The sequence below is a fragment of the Canis lupus genome, chromosome 2 (genome assembly GCF_048164855.1).
Source record: "Canis lupus baileyi chromosome 2, mCanLup2.hap1, whole genome shotgun sequence".
NCBI lineage: Eukaryota > Metazoa > Chordata > Mammalia > Carnivora > Canidae > Canis > Canis lupus.
Genome location: NC_132839.1, coordinates 35470487 through 35484289, shown reverse-complemented (window position 1 = coordinate 35484289; position 13803 = coordinate 35470487). Strand labels below are relative to the sequence as shown.

The 13803-nt window shown below is 38.2% G+C and overlaps 1 protein-coding gene across 5 annotated transcripts in view; it reads right to left on the bottom strand.

Moving 5' to 3' along the window:
• Window positions 1-13803, bottom strand: part of GABRB3 (gamma-aminobutyric acid type A receptor subunit beta3) — a 225538-nt gene that overhangs the window by 59885 nt on the left and 151850 nt on the right. For all 5 annotated transcript variants that reach the window (XM_072795444.1, XM_072795446.1, XM_072795442.1 and 2 more), the window contains one exon: window positions 9566-9786. In XM_072795444.1, coding sequence (XP_072651545.1) covers window positions 9566-9786 — 221 coding nt within the window. The remainder of the gene's footprint in view (window positions 1-9565; window positions 9787-13803) is intronic.

Here is a 13803-nt window from a genome sequence, read left to right as displayed (position 1 = left end):
CTAATTAATTAGAAGGTCTAGATAAAAAAGGACATTTTCCTGAAAAACATGAATTTTTGAGATTGATGCAAGAAGAAAACTTAGAGAAACCTGTAAGTATAGCAGAAACTGAAGCCATGCGTGCCAGGGTAAAAAATGTCACTCAAGAACCTATGTAAAGTACCATGCATCTATTCAAAACATTTCATATGATGTGAATATGAATGAGTAATTTTTTAAAAGTACTTACAGGAATACTAACCCTTTTAGGAATAGATATTTACTGTATAATATAATCTATTACAGCACATGCAAAAACAGAAATCATCTTGATTCATATTACATCAAAACATATCATGAAATATAAAGACAGATTTAATTTATTGATTGAATATATCAACAGAATCTATACGGCATATATCACAAATGTGTGAGTGCCCCACATTACCACCTCACCAACGGATAATTTACTAGGGAATTTCAGTGAATTGGTCCATGGTTCTTAGAAACTTCAGCCAAGTCATAGATCTTAATTGGAGTCAGAGTAATGAGAGAGAATGAACTAACCTGGGAATAGATTTTTTGGGACAATTTCCAGCCATTTCTGAGGGAGATTAACTCCTTCAGTTGGGACTCCAGGAAGAATGGTGCCTGCTTCATACCTGGTACAACTAGCCTAGTTTTGAGATGGCAGCAGTAGAGGAGACTGAATAGGAACTGAACTGTTAGACTAGGAATGCAGGTATATTTCCTGTGGATCACATAGGAGCTACACGGAAAAAATGGAAGATCCAAAGTAATCGTGGATCCTCTATAATAAGGCTGCCTAGAGGGTAGAGAAATAGACAGTGACCATGAAAAATGGATTCCCAGAGCTGAGGAAAGAATTCAAGGCACTCCATGGAATAGAAACATCCTACTGTCTTACTCTCCCAATCCTCAAAGCTGGTCAAGGGACCAGCTGAAGAAAGGTGCCCTGAGAAGAGTCAATTTTCAATATCTTCTAAGTCCAGAGAGTCTGAAGCCATGACAAAAATGGTATTAGTTTAAGTAAAACTTCTCTTCCTTATTTTCCCTTCATTCCCTAAATCTTCAAAATGGGAGGAGTCATATGTAGGCTGTCAACCCGGGTTGCATAGTAGGAGAGTACAGAGGAAATTAGAATAAGGGAGGCTGAGAAGTCAACTATTCTCCCTTTGCCACTAGTTTTCTAGACTAAAATAGGGCTGGGTTATGAAAAGAGAAAATATTAATGCTAAATCTAAATTTAGTATTAAACACTGACCAGAGAATTCCTGTGTAACATAAAGATAGAAAGGAACTATTGCTAAAACATTGGCAGAAAACCATGAAATCTGCCCAAATTTTTATACAAGGTGAAGAAATACTGCATAGTGTATAAGGAGATGGTGGGGGACAAACAAAACTTCATTATAACTAGATATAACTAGGTATGCTTATCACCAATAAACTGGTTGTCTAAGGATTTTTAAAAGAATAATTATGGCACCGTACTTATGGATATGTCTCCTCAGGTGAGGGAAACAAAAGCAAAAGTAAACTATTGGAACTACACCAAAATAAAAAGCTTTTATACAGCATAGAAAACCATCAACAAAACAAAAAGTCAACTTATTGAATTGGAGAGATATCTGCAAAGATATATCTGATAAGGGATTAATATCTAAAATATATGAAGAACATAACTCAACATAAAAAAAAATCTAATTTAAAAATGGGCAGAGAACCTGAATAGACATTTCTCCAAAGGTGTACGGATTACCAATAGACATATTAAAAGATGTTCAACATCACTAATTATCAGGAAAATTATCAATCCATAATCCATCAATCAAAACCATTAACGACCATACAACCCCACACTAGTCAATGGCAAATATCAAAAAAGATAAGAAATAACAAGTGTTGGCAGTGATGTGGAATAAAGGGACCCCCATGATGGTGGGAATGTAAATTGATGCAACCACTGTGAAACTATGGAAAAGAGTATGAAGGTTCCTCAAAATATTAAAAATAGAAATCCCATAGGATGCAGTAATTCCACTATGGACACTAACCTATGCCTCACCATTGAAAACCCTAATTTGGAATGATATATGCACCCCTATGTTTATTACAGCATTGTTTAGAACACCCAAGATTACAGAAGCAATGTGTGGCAGATGGTCACTACGCTTATCACGGTAAGCTTGAGTACTGTATAAAATTGTTGAATCAATATGTTGTATACATGAAACTAACAGAACATTGTATGTCAATTATGTTCAATAAAAATTTTAAAAAATTGTAAGTTAGCCATGGACAAACAAATGTTAACAGTTTTTTAAAGAGTACTGCCCACCATGATAAAATAGGATTTATCTAAGGAATTCAATGATGAATCAAGATAGGGAATTAATACATTTCAGTTACAGGTTAAATTAGGAAAATGAGCAGACAGAGAGGGAGTGAATTAATAAAATCTATTTTTATTTCTAATATATAAAGGAAATAATCTGGGGTCAGTTGTCTAATTTATGACTAGTGCTTGAATATAAACTCCATAAATTGATGATATCTGTGTTATTCAACTCATGACACAGTTCCCAGAAGCTGACAGCCAGTAAATGCATTTTTTAATAGAAGTAAAAGAATGAGTCATAACTACCTTAAACTGAAAATATAAATTATCTTTTTATGTGGGATACGAGGAGCACCTTTATTATAACAAAGAACTAGGAAATAATGTACACTGTTACCATTGTGTTTCATTTTCTGGAAGTTGAAATCAATGCAATAAAATGAGAAATAGAAATAAGAATAAAACTAATGAAAATGAACATAAAAATCATTATAAACAATATGATTCTTGGACTAAAATCCTCAAGATTATTAACTAAACTGTTAGCCTAATTGGATGCTGGCTATTGGATACTGGATAAATGCCTAAACAAAGATAGTTATAAATAAATAGATTATAGCTTTCCTACATATCTGTAAAAGCCATTTAGAAAAATAACATAAAATGATCACATTCCTAAAAGTATCACACATAAAAAATAGTAATAACTTTATCAAGATGTGAGTGGGCTGTCTAAAGAAAATGGCAAAACTCTGCTACAAGCCATGAATGAAGACATGAATGAATACAGAAATGTTACAGTTATGTGGGAAAGGTTGACTATGATATAGCACTTGCTCAAAGTAATATTTAATGAATATAATTCCAACTAATCTTCTAAATTATTTTTAAGAATTTGCTAAAACAAATGATTCTAAACATTACATGGAAGAGTAAACTGGTTAAGTATTTTAACAAATAGCTGATAATTTGAGAAGAAAAATATTGGAAAGCACCTCACATTATACACCAAAATAAATTCTGATGGATTAAGAATCTAAATAGAGAATATAAAAATAGAAATACCATGGAAATAAGTATTAGAATTTAAATTTAATCCTCACAATATCTTTTCCACCCAACACTCTAGGTTTGGGGGATGGAACAATAAATAAGACAGAAACAGTTCTTTTCTCAGAGAACTTATATTCTCATGGTGGCTTCCTCACCATCATGGATAAATACAAAAAAAAAATCAATAAATAAGAGATGCAATAAAATGATGAGATAATCATCTGAAAACCCGCTATAATACAAATAAAACAAGATGTTGTAATACAAAGGGAATAGATGATCAGATCAGGATTCTCCTTGTGGAAGTGACAGTTGAACTGTCCTCAGTTATATAATTACTCCATCATGCTAAAAACACAAGTACCTAGAAGTGAAGTACTACATTCAGCAAAGAGCATGTGCAAAGGCCTGAACACAGGGACACCCTCATCCTTGATATTTCTGAAGAGTGAAAGGAAGGTCTGCATACTGGATGCATGATAAAGAGTGAACAGATAAAATGTGAGTAATAGGCATGTTAGATGGTCTCTTCACAAATGGGAAGATAAAGAGGTTTCTGTTTTTTTTTTTTAATTTTTATTTATTTATGATAGTCACAGAGAGAGAGAGAGAGAGAGGCAGAGACATAGGCAGAGGGAGAAGCAGGCTCCATGCACCGGGAGCCTGATGTGGGATTCGATCCCGGGTCTCCAGGATCGCGCCCTGGGCCAAAGGCAGGCGCCAAACCGCTGCGCCACCCAGGGATCCCGAGGTTTCTGTTTTTAATTCAAGTATGAGACTATGTCATCAAATGAGTGTGGTGGGAGGTGATTAAAGTGAAGGTGTGAAAGAGTCCTTAAAAGCAGGGGAAGAATGGATGACCATAGGAAGGACATAGAATATTATAAATGTGAATTTAAAATGAAATTGAGCAATTTTCTCTAGCCCTGAGGGATGAAGTAAATAGGTTATTTATAGTAGCCAAATAAGGATAAAGTCCAAAGCAGGTGTCACAACCTTAAATATGTAATTTGTTGCTGATAAGAGTAAAAATTGGCATAATCCTTTTTTAAAAAGATTTAATTAATTAATTAATTAATTAATTAATTAAAGAAGGAGAGAGAGTGCATAAGTGCAGGGAGGGAGAGGGACATGTAGACTCCATGCTGAGTGTAGAGTCTGATGTGGGGCTTGATCCCATGATCCCACAACTCTGAGATTAGGACCTGAACCCAAATCAAGTCTGATGCTTAACCAACTGAGCCACCCAGGTATTCCAGCATAATCCTTTTTAATTTTTTTAATATTTTATTTATTTAATCATAAGAGGCACAGAGAGAGAGAGGCAGAGACATAGGCAGAGACAGAAGCAGTTTCCCTGCAAGGAGCTCAATGTGGCACTCGATACCAGGACCCCAGGATCAGGACCCAAGCCAAAGGGAGACTCTCAACCACTAAGCCACCCAGGTGTCCCCAGCATAATCTTTTTAGAAAGCAATTCATCAAAATGTTGTTTACTTATAACTGGGAAACAGTGACAAAATAGGAGTCTGGGAAATAAGCACGTGTGCTCAAATCACATGGGTCTTATTAATTCTGTTAGCTTACATCTTTCCTGAGGGAAAAAGAATCTGATCAGAACCATTGTATGAAACAGTTTCAGAATAAGATGACAGCCAAACCAATAAAAGTAGTTAGTCTGAATCCGGTGAAGTAAGTTGTAACCTCATCTTAACACTGCATTCAACTTCTTTATTATCAGAATGGCAGTTTTAACAATTTTGAGCATTTTTAGTAGCAAGTGGAAGTGCTGTAGTGTATTTTCCAACAAATTTTGCAATATGCTTAGGAAAAACATAGCTACATTGTTTTGAAGATGACTCAACCTTAGATTCTCAGGTGCTTTTTGAAGCAAATCAAATACTATTTTGGGAGCCCATTACCAATTCCTAGCATCAGGGAAAAAAAAAAAAAAAGATTCAAAGACAAAATGCATGTCCTGAAAAAAAGATTACAAAGTTTCCTCAATGGCACAAGGTGAGATATTCAATGACATCAGGTGATCAGTTGCCTGAAAAAGAAACACAGGAAGATAGAAGAGGGATGGATAATGACTGCCTTCTCACAGGTAGCAAAAAACTTCAGCCCAGAACCAAAGAAAACAAACAAACAAACAAACAAAAAAAAAAAAACTGCGACGGGAATAGGACCGAGATCTGTAAGCATCTTAGCCAAGATCTTCCCAGTGCCTGGCAAGGTTTGGCTGCCCAAAGGAAATTCAAAGAGCCCCAGTTTTATTTTAGGATGGTATGTATGCCCTACCTAGAGCATTCTCTCACACAGAAGCTCAGATTACTGTTTAATTCAGCAGAGCTCAAGCCAATAGGCTCAAGGTAGTGCTAGTCCAAGTTTCAAAGTGAAAAGGCTATAAGGGTCATTGAGAAAATAGTTTAGGATTTATAATGACCTTTTATCGCTACAGGAACATGATCACTTTCAAGTATCTGTATGAGCAGTCATCGACCACTTTTGCAGAGTCATCAGAGTAATGGATTAATGATTTCCCAGAATAAAACTGAGATGATGTAAAAACCTACGTCATGGACAGCTGATCCACAGCCAGAGATGTTCATCTACCTTGATAAAGCAAAAGCCTTCTTTGATCCTATACTGCAACAGTTGGACATGAACAGGAAAAGCAGCCTGGAGGAGTGTAATGGTGCTGATTTACCAGCATAGGCTACAGCTGCATAGCCAGGTGAAGGCAATCCCTGTCTCCAGTGGGGAGAAAAAAATCAACCTGAACATCTCAGGAATACAGCCAGGACAACTAATATCTCAGAGATATAGCCAGTAAGAAAGCAATCCCTATTGGGCTAGAACTTCATCAGCAGCACTGTAAAAGCAAGAAATAAACAACAGTCCTAGTGGCCCATAAACTTTCAAGAGAGTTTAAATCACTAAAGTCCTCAGCTGCACCAGGCCTCCTTCAGGTTGATGCCATGGTACCTATATACCAAAGGTATAATGTGTTGCTGGGGTTTTATACACTGGCTCATCCTTGGCTTGCCATGTCACTAACATGATCCAATGATCACAATAGCAGACAGCAAACAAAGGGAAGGTAGAATTTGGAGCCCAGAGGAGTATGGAGGGTAGCTTACCAATGTGAACACTCAAATTGATTTTTACGAAAAGCATGATACATATACTGTGAGTGTATATGTATAAAATAGAATATACATATATATATATTCAGTTCACATAGAATAATGCAGAATATGTATATACATGAATTTAATAACATTATCAGTATTTTGAAATACAAAGGTGCTTCTTGTCCAAAAATTCAAATTATTTAAAATTCATATTCAAATTAATTTCTAGGGGATCCCTGGGTGGCACAACGGTTTAGCGCCTGCCTTTGGCCCAGGGCGCGATCCTGGAGACCCGGGATCGGGTCCCACGTCGGGCTCCCGGTGCATGGGGCCTGCTTCTCCCTCTGCCTCTCTCTCTCTCTCTCTCTACCATAAATAAATAAAAATTAAAAAAAAAACAAATTAATTTCTATAGATATGTGTGATTTTTAAATCTAGAGGCAGAAATTTCTAGACTAGGAATCAGATGGCACAATGTAGCTATTAAGCATGCGCAGATTGTGGCAGTCTGTTATTTAGGGATTTTCTTTCTGACAGCTTGTCCAGGACAACATAGATCTGAAGAACTGTTTCAAAAATATGAGCTTCTAAATAAAGATATAAGAAGCATATTAAGACTACATTTGAATAAAAACAGTTATTTATTTGGAAATCCATTTACTGATTTAAGAGGCTGTTTGAAATGTATAATGGATGTAAATTTGACTATAGAGTTCTTAAAGTTATTGTACCAAGTTTATTATTGAAAATTTCCCATAGCTTATTATAAAATTATTTAACTTTTATATGTAAATTTACAGGCAGAGTATTAGCTAAGGGTATAGTTTTATTCTCTTGTTTTTTTGCATGTTTTATGGTGTTAAATTCAACACTTTCAAACAGAGCTTGGATATTTATACAGTTCATTCATTCATATCATATCATTCTGTCTATTATAGTCTGAATGTTTAAGTACCCCCCCCCCAATTTAGATGTTGAAATCCTAACCCACCAAAAATGGTGCTATCAGGAAGTGGGGGCTTAGGTCATGAGGCTGGACCCTTCATGAATGGGATTAGTGTTCTTATAAAAGAGATCCCACAGAACTCCCTTGCCCCTTTCACTAGGTGAGCACACAGCAAGAAGTGAGCCCTCTCCAGACACTGGGATCTTGATCTTGGATTGCAGCCTCCAGAAATGTGAGAAATAAGTGTCTATTGTTTATAAGCCATCCGGCTTATGATATTTTGTTATAGCAGCCAGAATTGACTAAGGCACTATACTAACAGTTAAAGTTTCAGTAGAAGCATACTAACATACTCTACCTCTGGTAAGAAAATAAAGAATGCAGAAATAAAAATGGAGAGAACCCAAATAGCAAGTTTTGTTTACAAAACAAAGAAGCCTAGGGGTTCCTGGGTGGCTCGCTACATTAAGCATCTGACTGTTGACTTCTGCTCAGGTCATGATCTCAATAAGGTCATGAGATTGAGTCTCATGTCAGGCTCCCTGCTCAGCAGTTAGTCTGCTTCTCTCCTTCTCCCTCTCCCTCTACCCCCCCACTCTGCTTGAATTCTGTCTCTAAAATAAATAAATAAATCTTTCAAAGAAAAAGCCAAAAAAGCTCATTTTTTACTGATATTTGTTTCCTTTTGTTCTCCCACCACATACACACACTTTTTCTATTCATATTTTGGGGGTGGGGACAGATAAATGAAGGACCCGACTTCTCATTTTATGCTCACATGGTTTCTGGGTAATCTTTTGTACAACTGATGTACTTGTCAGAACCTCCAGAATTTTACATGTGCATTTTGGATTTCCAGGCAAAAATAAAAATGCTTGAAATGTCCCAGAGAAACATCAGTCTGAACTTTTTTTTTTTACAGTTATACCATGATTTAGTTGACATGCACCACTTTTTTCCCCTTATAGTTTTTAAAAGTCTCATTTTTTTTTTTTGCTAGAATTCTGTCTCTTATTTTATATATTGCTGTTTTAAGAAAGTCACTCAACATTTGCTACTTAAGGTAATGTTAAATAATCCCCTTTCCCTGTTTCCCTGTTTGAAGCACTAAAAGCCACGTGATGTGGATATATATATATATATATATATATATATAGTTATGATTTCACTTAGACTTTTTGGAGTTTTAGTTAAAGGCCTATGGACTCACATTTTATGATAAATATTTTCTCCAAGATGTCCACCTGTATCCTACTCAAAACTGTGGTCACTCCTAGATCTTAAAGGCACTTTTAGGCCAGGAGATCAAGAAAGACACACCCATGTGCATATAAACACATCCACACCTACACCCCCGCCCACACACAATTACTCTAAAACAAAATAAAACAAAACAAATAATTGCAAAATCAATGAAAAAAAAAAAGATTTTTAAGATCACCATTTAAGAAGGGTGATGATATTCACAATAATTAGCCACCAGCAGTGGTGGAACATCATGGGGAGGTCTGGTGGTTTCCAGCGTAGCCGGTGAAGCCCAGGGCCTCCTCAGGGTTCCACTCAGCAGATTGTTTTCCCTGATTCAAGTAATTTCATTATGAAACCTGGTGAGAGATGATTCTCATCAGGAAACCTCACATTTAGTCATGCCCATAAATATTGGTGACATTACCTCATGAAGCTCTGAGGAGATTGTACCATGTAACAGCAAAATTAGACAGTTTTTTTCAACTCGGTAAACAGCTTTGGGGAAAATTTATTACAAACCTCTGCAGTGTCAAAGCAATACTAATTACAGGCCTTTGTGGCTATGATATGGGAAATCCGTCCTCAGGGAATCTGTGTTCTTAGATATGGCAACCGGATTATTTAAAATCAATCCAAGGAAGCAGTTTTTCCCTTGTGTGGTGTAACAGTAATGCCCCACATTTTATATTTATAAGATTCATGTGTGTGTGCAATCTCAGTGTTTCATGGATGTCTCCTAATTAATCTTAGGACATGGCCTCACTCCCTATTTCTCAAGTGAGAAATTCAATGCCAATGCACCATGAAACTGTGAAATTGGCCCTGAAAAGGCAGACAGACCTGAGCCCGTACAGCACCGTCCCATCAGGGTGAAGGCGGATCATGCGGTTTTTCACTGTCACTCCATGCACAAATGACTTTTTGTCATTTAAGAAATATGTGTCAGGCACCCATAGCTGGTCAGCCACTCGATTGTCAAGCGTGAGGTTGAGAGGGATCCCAGAATAGGCAAGCCTTTTATCTCTCCAATATTGTTGAAAATACATGGTTAAGGTGTAATCCTAGGGGAAAAAAAGAAAAGAAAAAATTAGTTTGTGCTTAGCCACAGGCATATTTCCTCCATGACTGCTTAAATTCAGGTTGGAATTCAGGAGAAATGGATATTATTTTCAGGCAGGGTAGGAAACAGTGGTTGCTTTCTTGTAAATGCAGATACTAGGTTTAATAGGTGTAAATCATGTCTATATATCCTCTTTTTTTTTAAACCCTCTGTTTTATTTAGGTAAGAACCAGACTAGACAAATTGGCATTTAAACAATAGTCACACAGATATAAAGGTCAAAAAATAATTTTTAAAAAGTCATCATAAAATCAGGCTGCTGGCAGGACCCTGAGAGCTCCCGTAGGTCCGCTATCTCCCACCAGGCAGACAGGTGTCTTTACCACCCATGGCAAAGGAGCTCTATCTACAAATTCTGCAATGTAAGCCACTTTCCTCCCTTGCTCTCTGTGAGAGCTGTAAATAGAATCCCTCCGTAAACATGCACTGGAAACACAATGACCTGTGGGAGGTCTCCATGCCTTATTCATTACATTTTCTTTTTCTTCCAGAACGCCACAGCCATTTCTACACTAACTAGGTCATGTCATTACCTTGAGATGATGATATATTCATCTGGGGAAAATGGGAGCCTAGCTACAGTTGGAAAAAAGAGAAGGGAAATGGGCCATGGTGCAACCCCTACAGGCTTGCCAACAAAATAAGCAAGTATTTAGGAAGATGATCCTACTTTTGTTTGCCTGTTTGTTTTTTGCAAAGCAATTAATGCAGTAAGAACGTGGAAAAAAGAAATCAGGCTAAGCATGAAAATTCTATTTTTAAATTTTTATTCTTTTTAGCAATCCCTATTCAAGTCTACAAAACTCAAGTCTGAAAATTTGGTAATATTTATGGGACATCTTGAGCCCCAGTATAGAAAGATGCAAGGTGAAAACCCAAAGGTAAGTAAGGTAAACTTTCTAACAAGGGAAGGGAAAATCACCATTCCATACAGGAGCTTCTTAATTCACACACTTATAGATGTCTGCAAACATCCTGGCTTTGTGGGCAATGAGAGGTGGGATTGCAAATCCATTGAATCCATCCTAGACACATGGGTCTTATGACATCCCAGCCAACACTTATTTTGCTGATTCACAGGGCAGTTCTCAGGGCTTGCTAATCTAATAATAATGCCTACTTATCACTGATCTCATGAGTGTTAGAGCATAGAAGCCTCTGAAATGGCAAAGAATATATCTGGATGGTCTTCTCCAGGTGCTCACAGGCAAGGTGACAAAACCAATAATGCTAAACAACTCAGCAAAATCAGTTTTAAGCTATAAGGGCCATAAAAAAAAATCAGAGGAGGGAGGAAGCAGAAAAATTTAAATGGGCTGGGGAGTCCTTATAGAGGTTTTATTTGCAACTTGAAGGAGAGATAGCACTTGAAGGGATGAGAAGAAACACAGAGGAGTTTTTTCCCAGGTACTTACATGGGCAGAGTTCTGTGTCTGGCATGACTTATACGAATTGCCCCCCCCCTCCCAATCTCACAGAAAAGGTAACATTAAAGATAGTCCATAGCTGGCCAGATAGAGGATGGGGGGCATGAAAAATAAATCATACAGGGATCCCTGGCTGGCGCAGCGGTTTGGCGCCTGCCTTTGGCCCAGGGCGCGATCCTGGAGACCCGGGATCGAATCCCACGTCGGGCTCCTGGTGCATGGAGCCTGCTTCTCCCTCTGACTGCGTCTCTGCCTCTCTCTCTCTCCTCTCTGTGCATTCTCATAAATAAATAAAATCTTTTTTTTTTAAAAAAAAAAAAATAAATCATACAAAGATGTGGCTTTTATTGCACTGATTTTACTAAACCGATGAGAAACTTTGAGAAATGCAGTTTTGCCAGAACTTAGGATTCAAGAGAGGAAAAGGACAGAGTAGTGGGCAAGGCTGGACTCTGTAACAGTGACTAGAAGGTAGGAAAATTTGCATGCCAGCTCCACAGTCAGTGAAGGCACTGAAGGTTTCAAGTAGCAAGTGACATAACCAAGTGTATTAGCCATGTCTTTTGTTTTCTGTTTTCTCATGCTTTAACTTCTAGACCCTGGTTAACCCTGGAGGGACTGCTTTCGCTTCCCCCAGGGCTAGCTAATTCCTAGAGATAGCAAACAATTCCGTCAAGCTCTAGACTGTGCTTTCCAAATGCAAACCAACCAATCCAGAGCTCACACCCCAAGTGCCCTCCCTATTGGGTTGTCACACCCAGGCCAATATTTGAACTATGTCCAAGTACCAGGCGACTGGGGACAGTCTAGACCCTAGGGTCCACTTTAATCATTCTAACTAACCAATCTTAAGCCTGCTTATCCAGCCTCCCATATTCCCATTCACTCCCATGGAAACCACAATAAAGCTCTTTGCCCACAGTTTCCCTTCTTCCCTGTGACCCACCCTGGTGCTTCCCCGTGTGCCCCACCATTCCCTGCAATGGATGCTATGCATACCTCCACTGAGATCTGTGGTTAACAAACTACCTTTTCAATGGCAGCTGTCTCCTGATCTGGTGGCCTTGTCATACCTAAGTATAATAAAACCTATTTTAAACATAAAATCACAGATCAGGAAGGTAAGTTGTGCAGTGATTTCTTTAATGGCGAAAAAGATGATGAGCAAAGGCCTAAATGGGTGGAGAGTGTTTGCTGGTGGGTGATAAGGGAGAACAAGTGCAAAAGGAATGCAGGTTAGGGAAATCCTGAAAGTTTGCTGATGTTAGGCTTGATGTATGGCCTCAGGCTATGAATGGACCACAGGGAGCACAATCACATCCCCTGCATAACCACGAATGACGCTCAATGTAAGTGATGCATTTTAACCGAAACATTCAGAGTTTTGGTAGCATAACAAGATGGAAATAAATCAGCAATAGCAGCTAAAGGATTTTCAATTTGAATATAATGCTCCACATTACATTCTCATTGAAATAGAAGCATTTCACTTGCTTCTCTCTTTGGTCTGTAAGCCCACATCCTACGCCTGAATCATGAGTCTAGCACTTCTCTGAGTTCCCTTTCAACTGGCGTTCACATGGGTTACCATGAGGATGGAGAGAATGTGTCAGTCTGCCCTGGGAACCCAGTTGTCATCCAGAGCCTGTGAGCTTGGGCTTCAGGTCTTATTTTAATTTGTGTTGTTCTCCACACCATTAACAGCACCTCTCGGTTTTGGTCTTGGGTGTTTGCTGAGTTGACTTGAGTGGATTAGGGTTGTGGAGAGCTTAGGTAACAGAGAAAAACAGTATTTAAATCCAAACCTGCTGCATTAGCTGTGCCTTCTGAAGCAATTGCTTCACTACACCAGTGGGGACACTAGTCAGTATCACATTTCTTTCTCCTGTACAGATTGGTAGACAAAGGAAAGGTGACAGCAGACAGTAGGGCATGGTGCTGACTCCTGTGCTGGGCAGTGGTGAGCACCATGTATAATAATAATGACAGTAGCCGTGAACATGTTCTGATCCCTTGGTATGTGCTATGCCTCCTGCTAGTGTCATTTTGTTTAAACATAAAACAGGGATGATCAGTATTCTCATTATCATCCCCTCAATGAAGAAAAAAATTTAAAGAGCTCAAGTAATTTGCCTCTTCCTTTCCCCCTATGCCCCATTAAACAGTAGTAACTGGGGGGAATGGGATTTGAAGTTGGGGCTACATCCCTGCAGAGTGTGTCTCTCAACCTTAAAACCAAAGCTCTAAGGGACGGGGGCTAAATAGTTCTATAATAATTCGCATCTAGACTGAAATGAGCTTGATGCGAGGATGGTTTTGCAAAAATATCTTGAAGAGAGGAGAATCAAGTCATGTAGATAATGCAGTTTTTAAGGGGAATAAGAACTATGGCATCACTAAAGCCTCCCATCCCTGCAAACTTTTAGCACAGCTGCTATGTAGACAGATGCCTTGTGAAGTCCTCTTTTCTTCAGGGGGTCCCAGACAAGTTGATGCTTTCCACATTTGGAGCTCCCCAGAGCCTCTGTGAG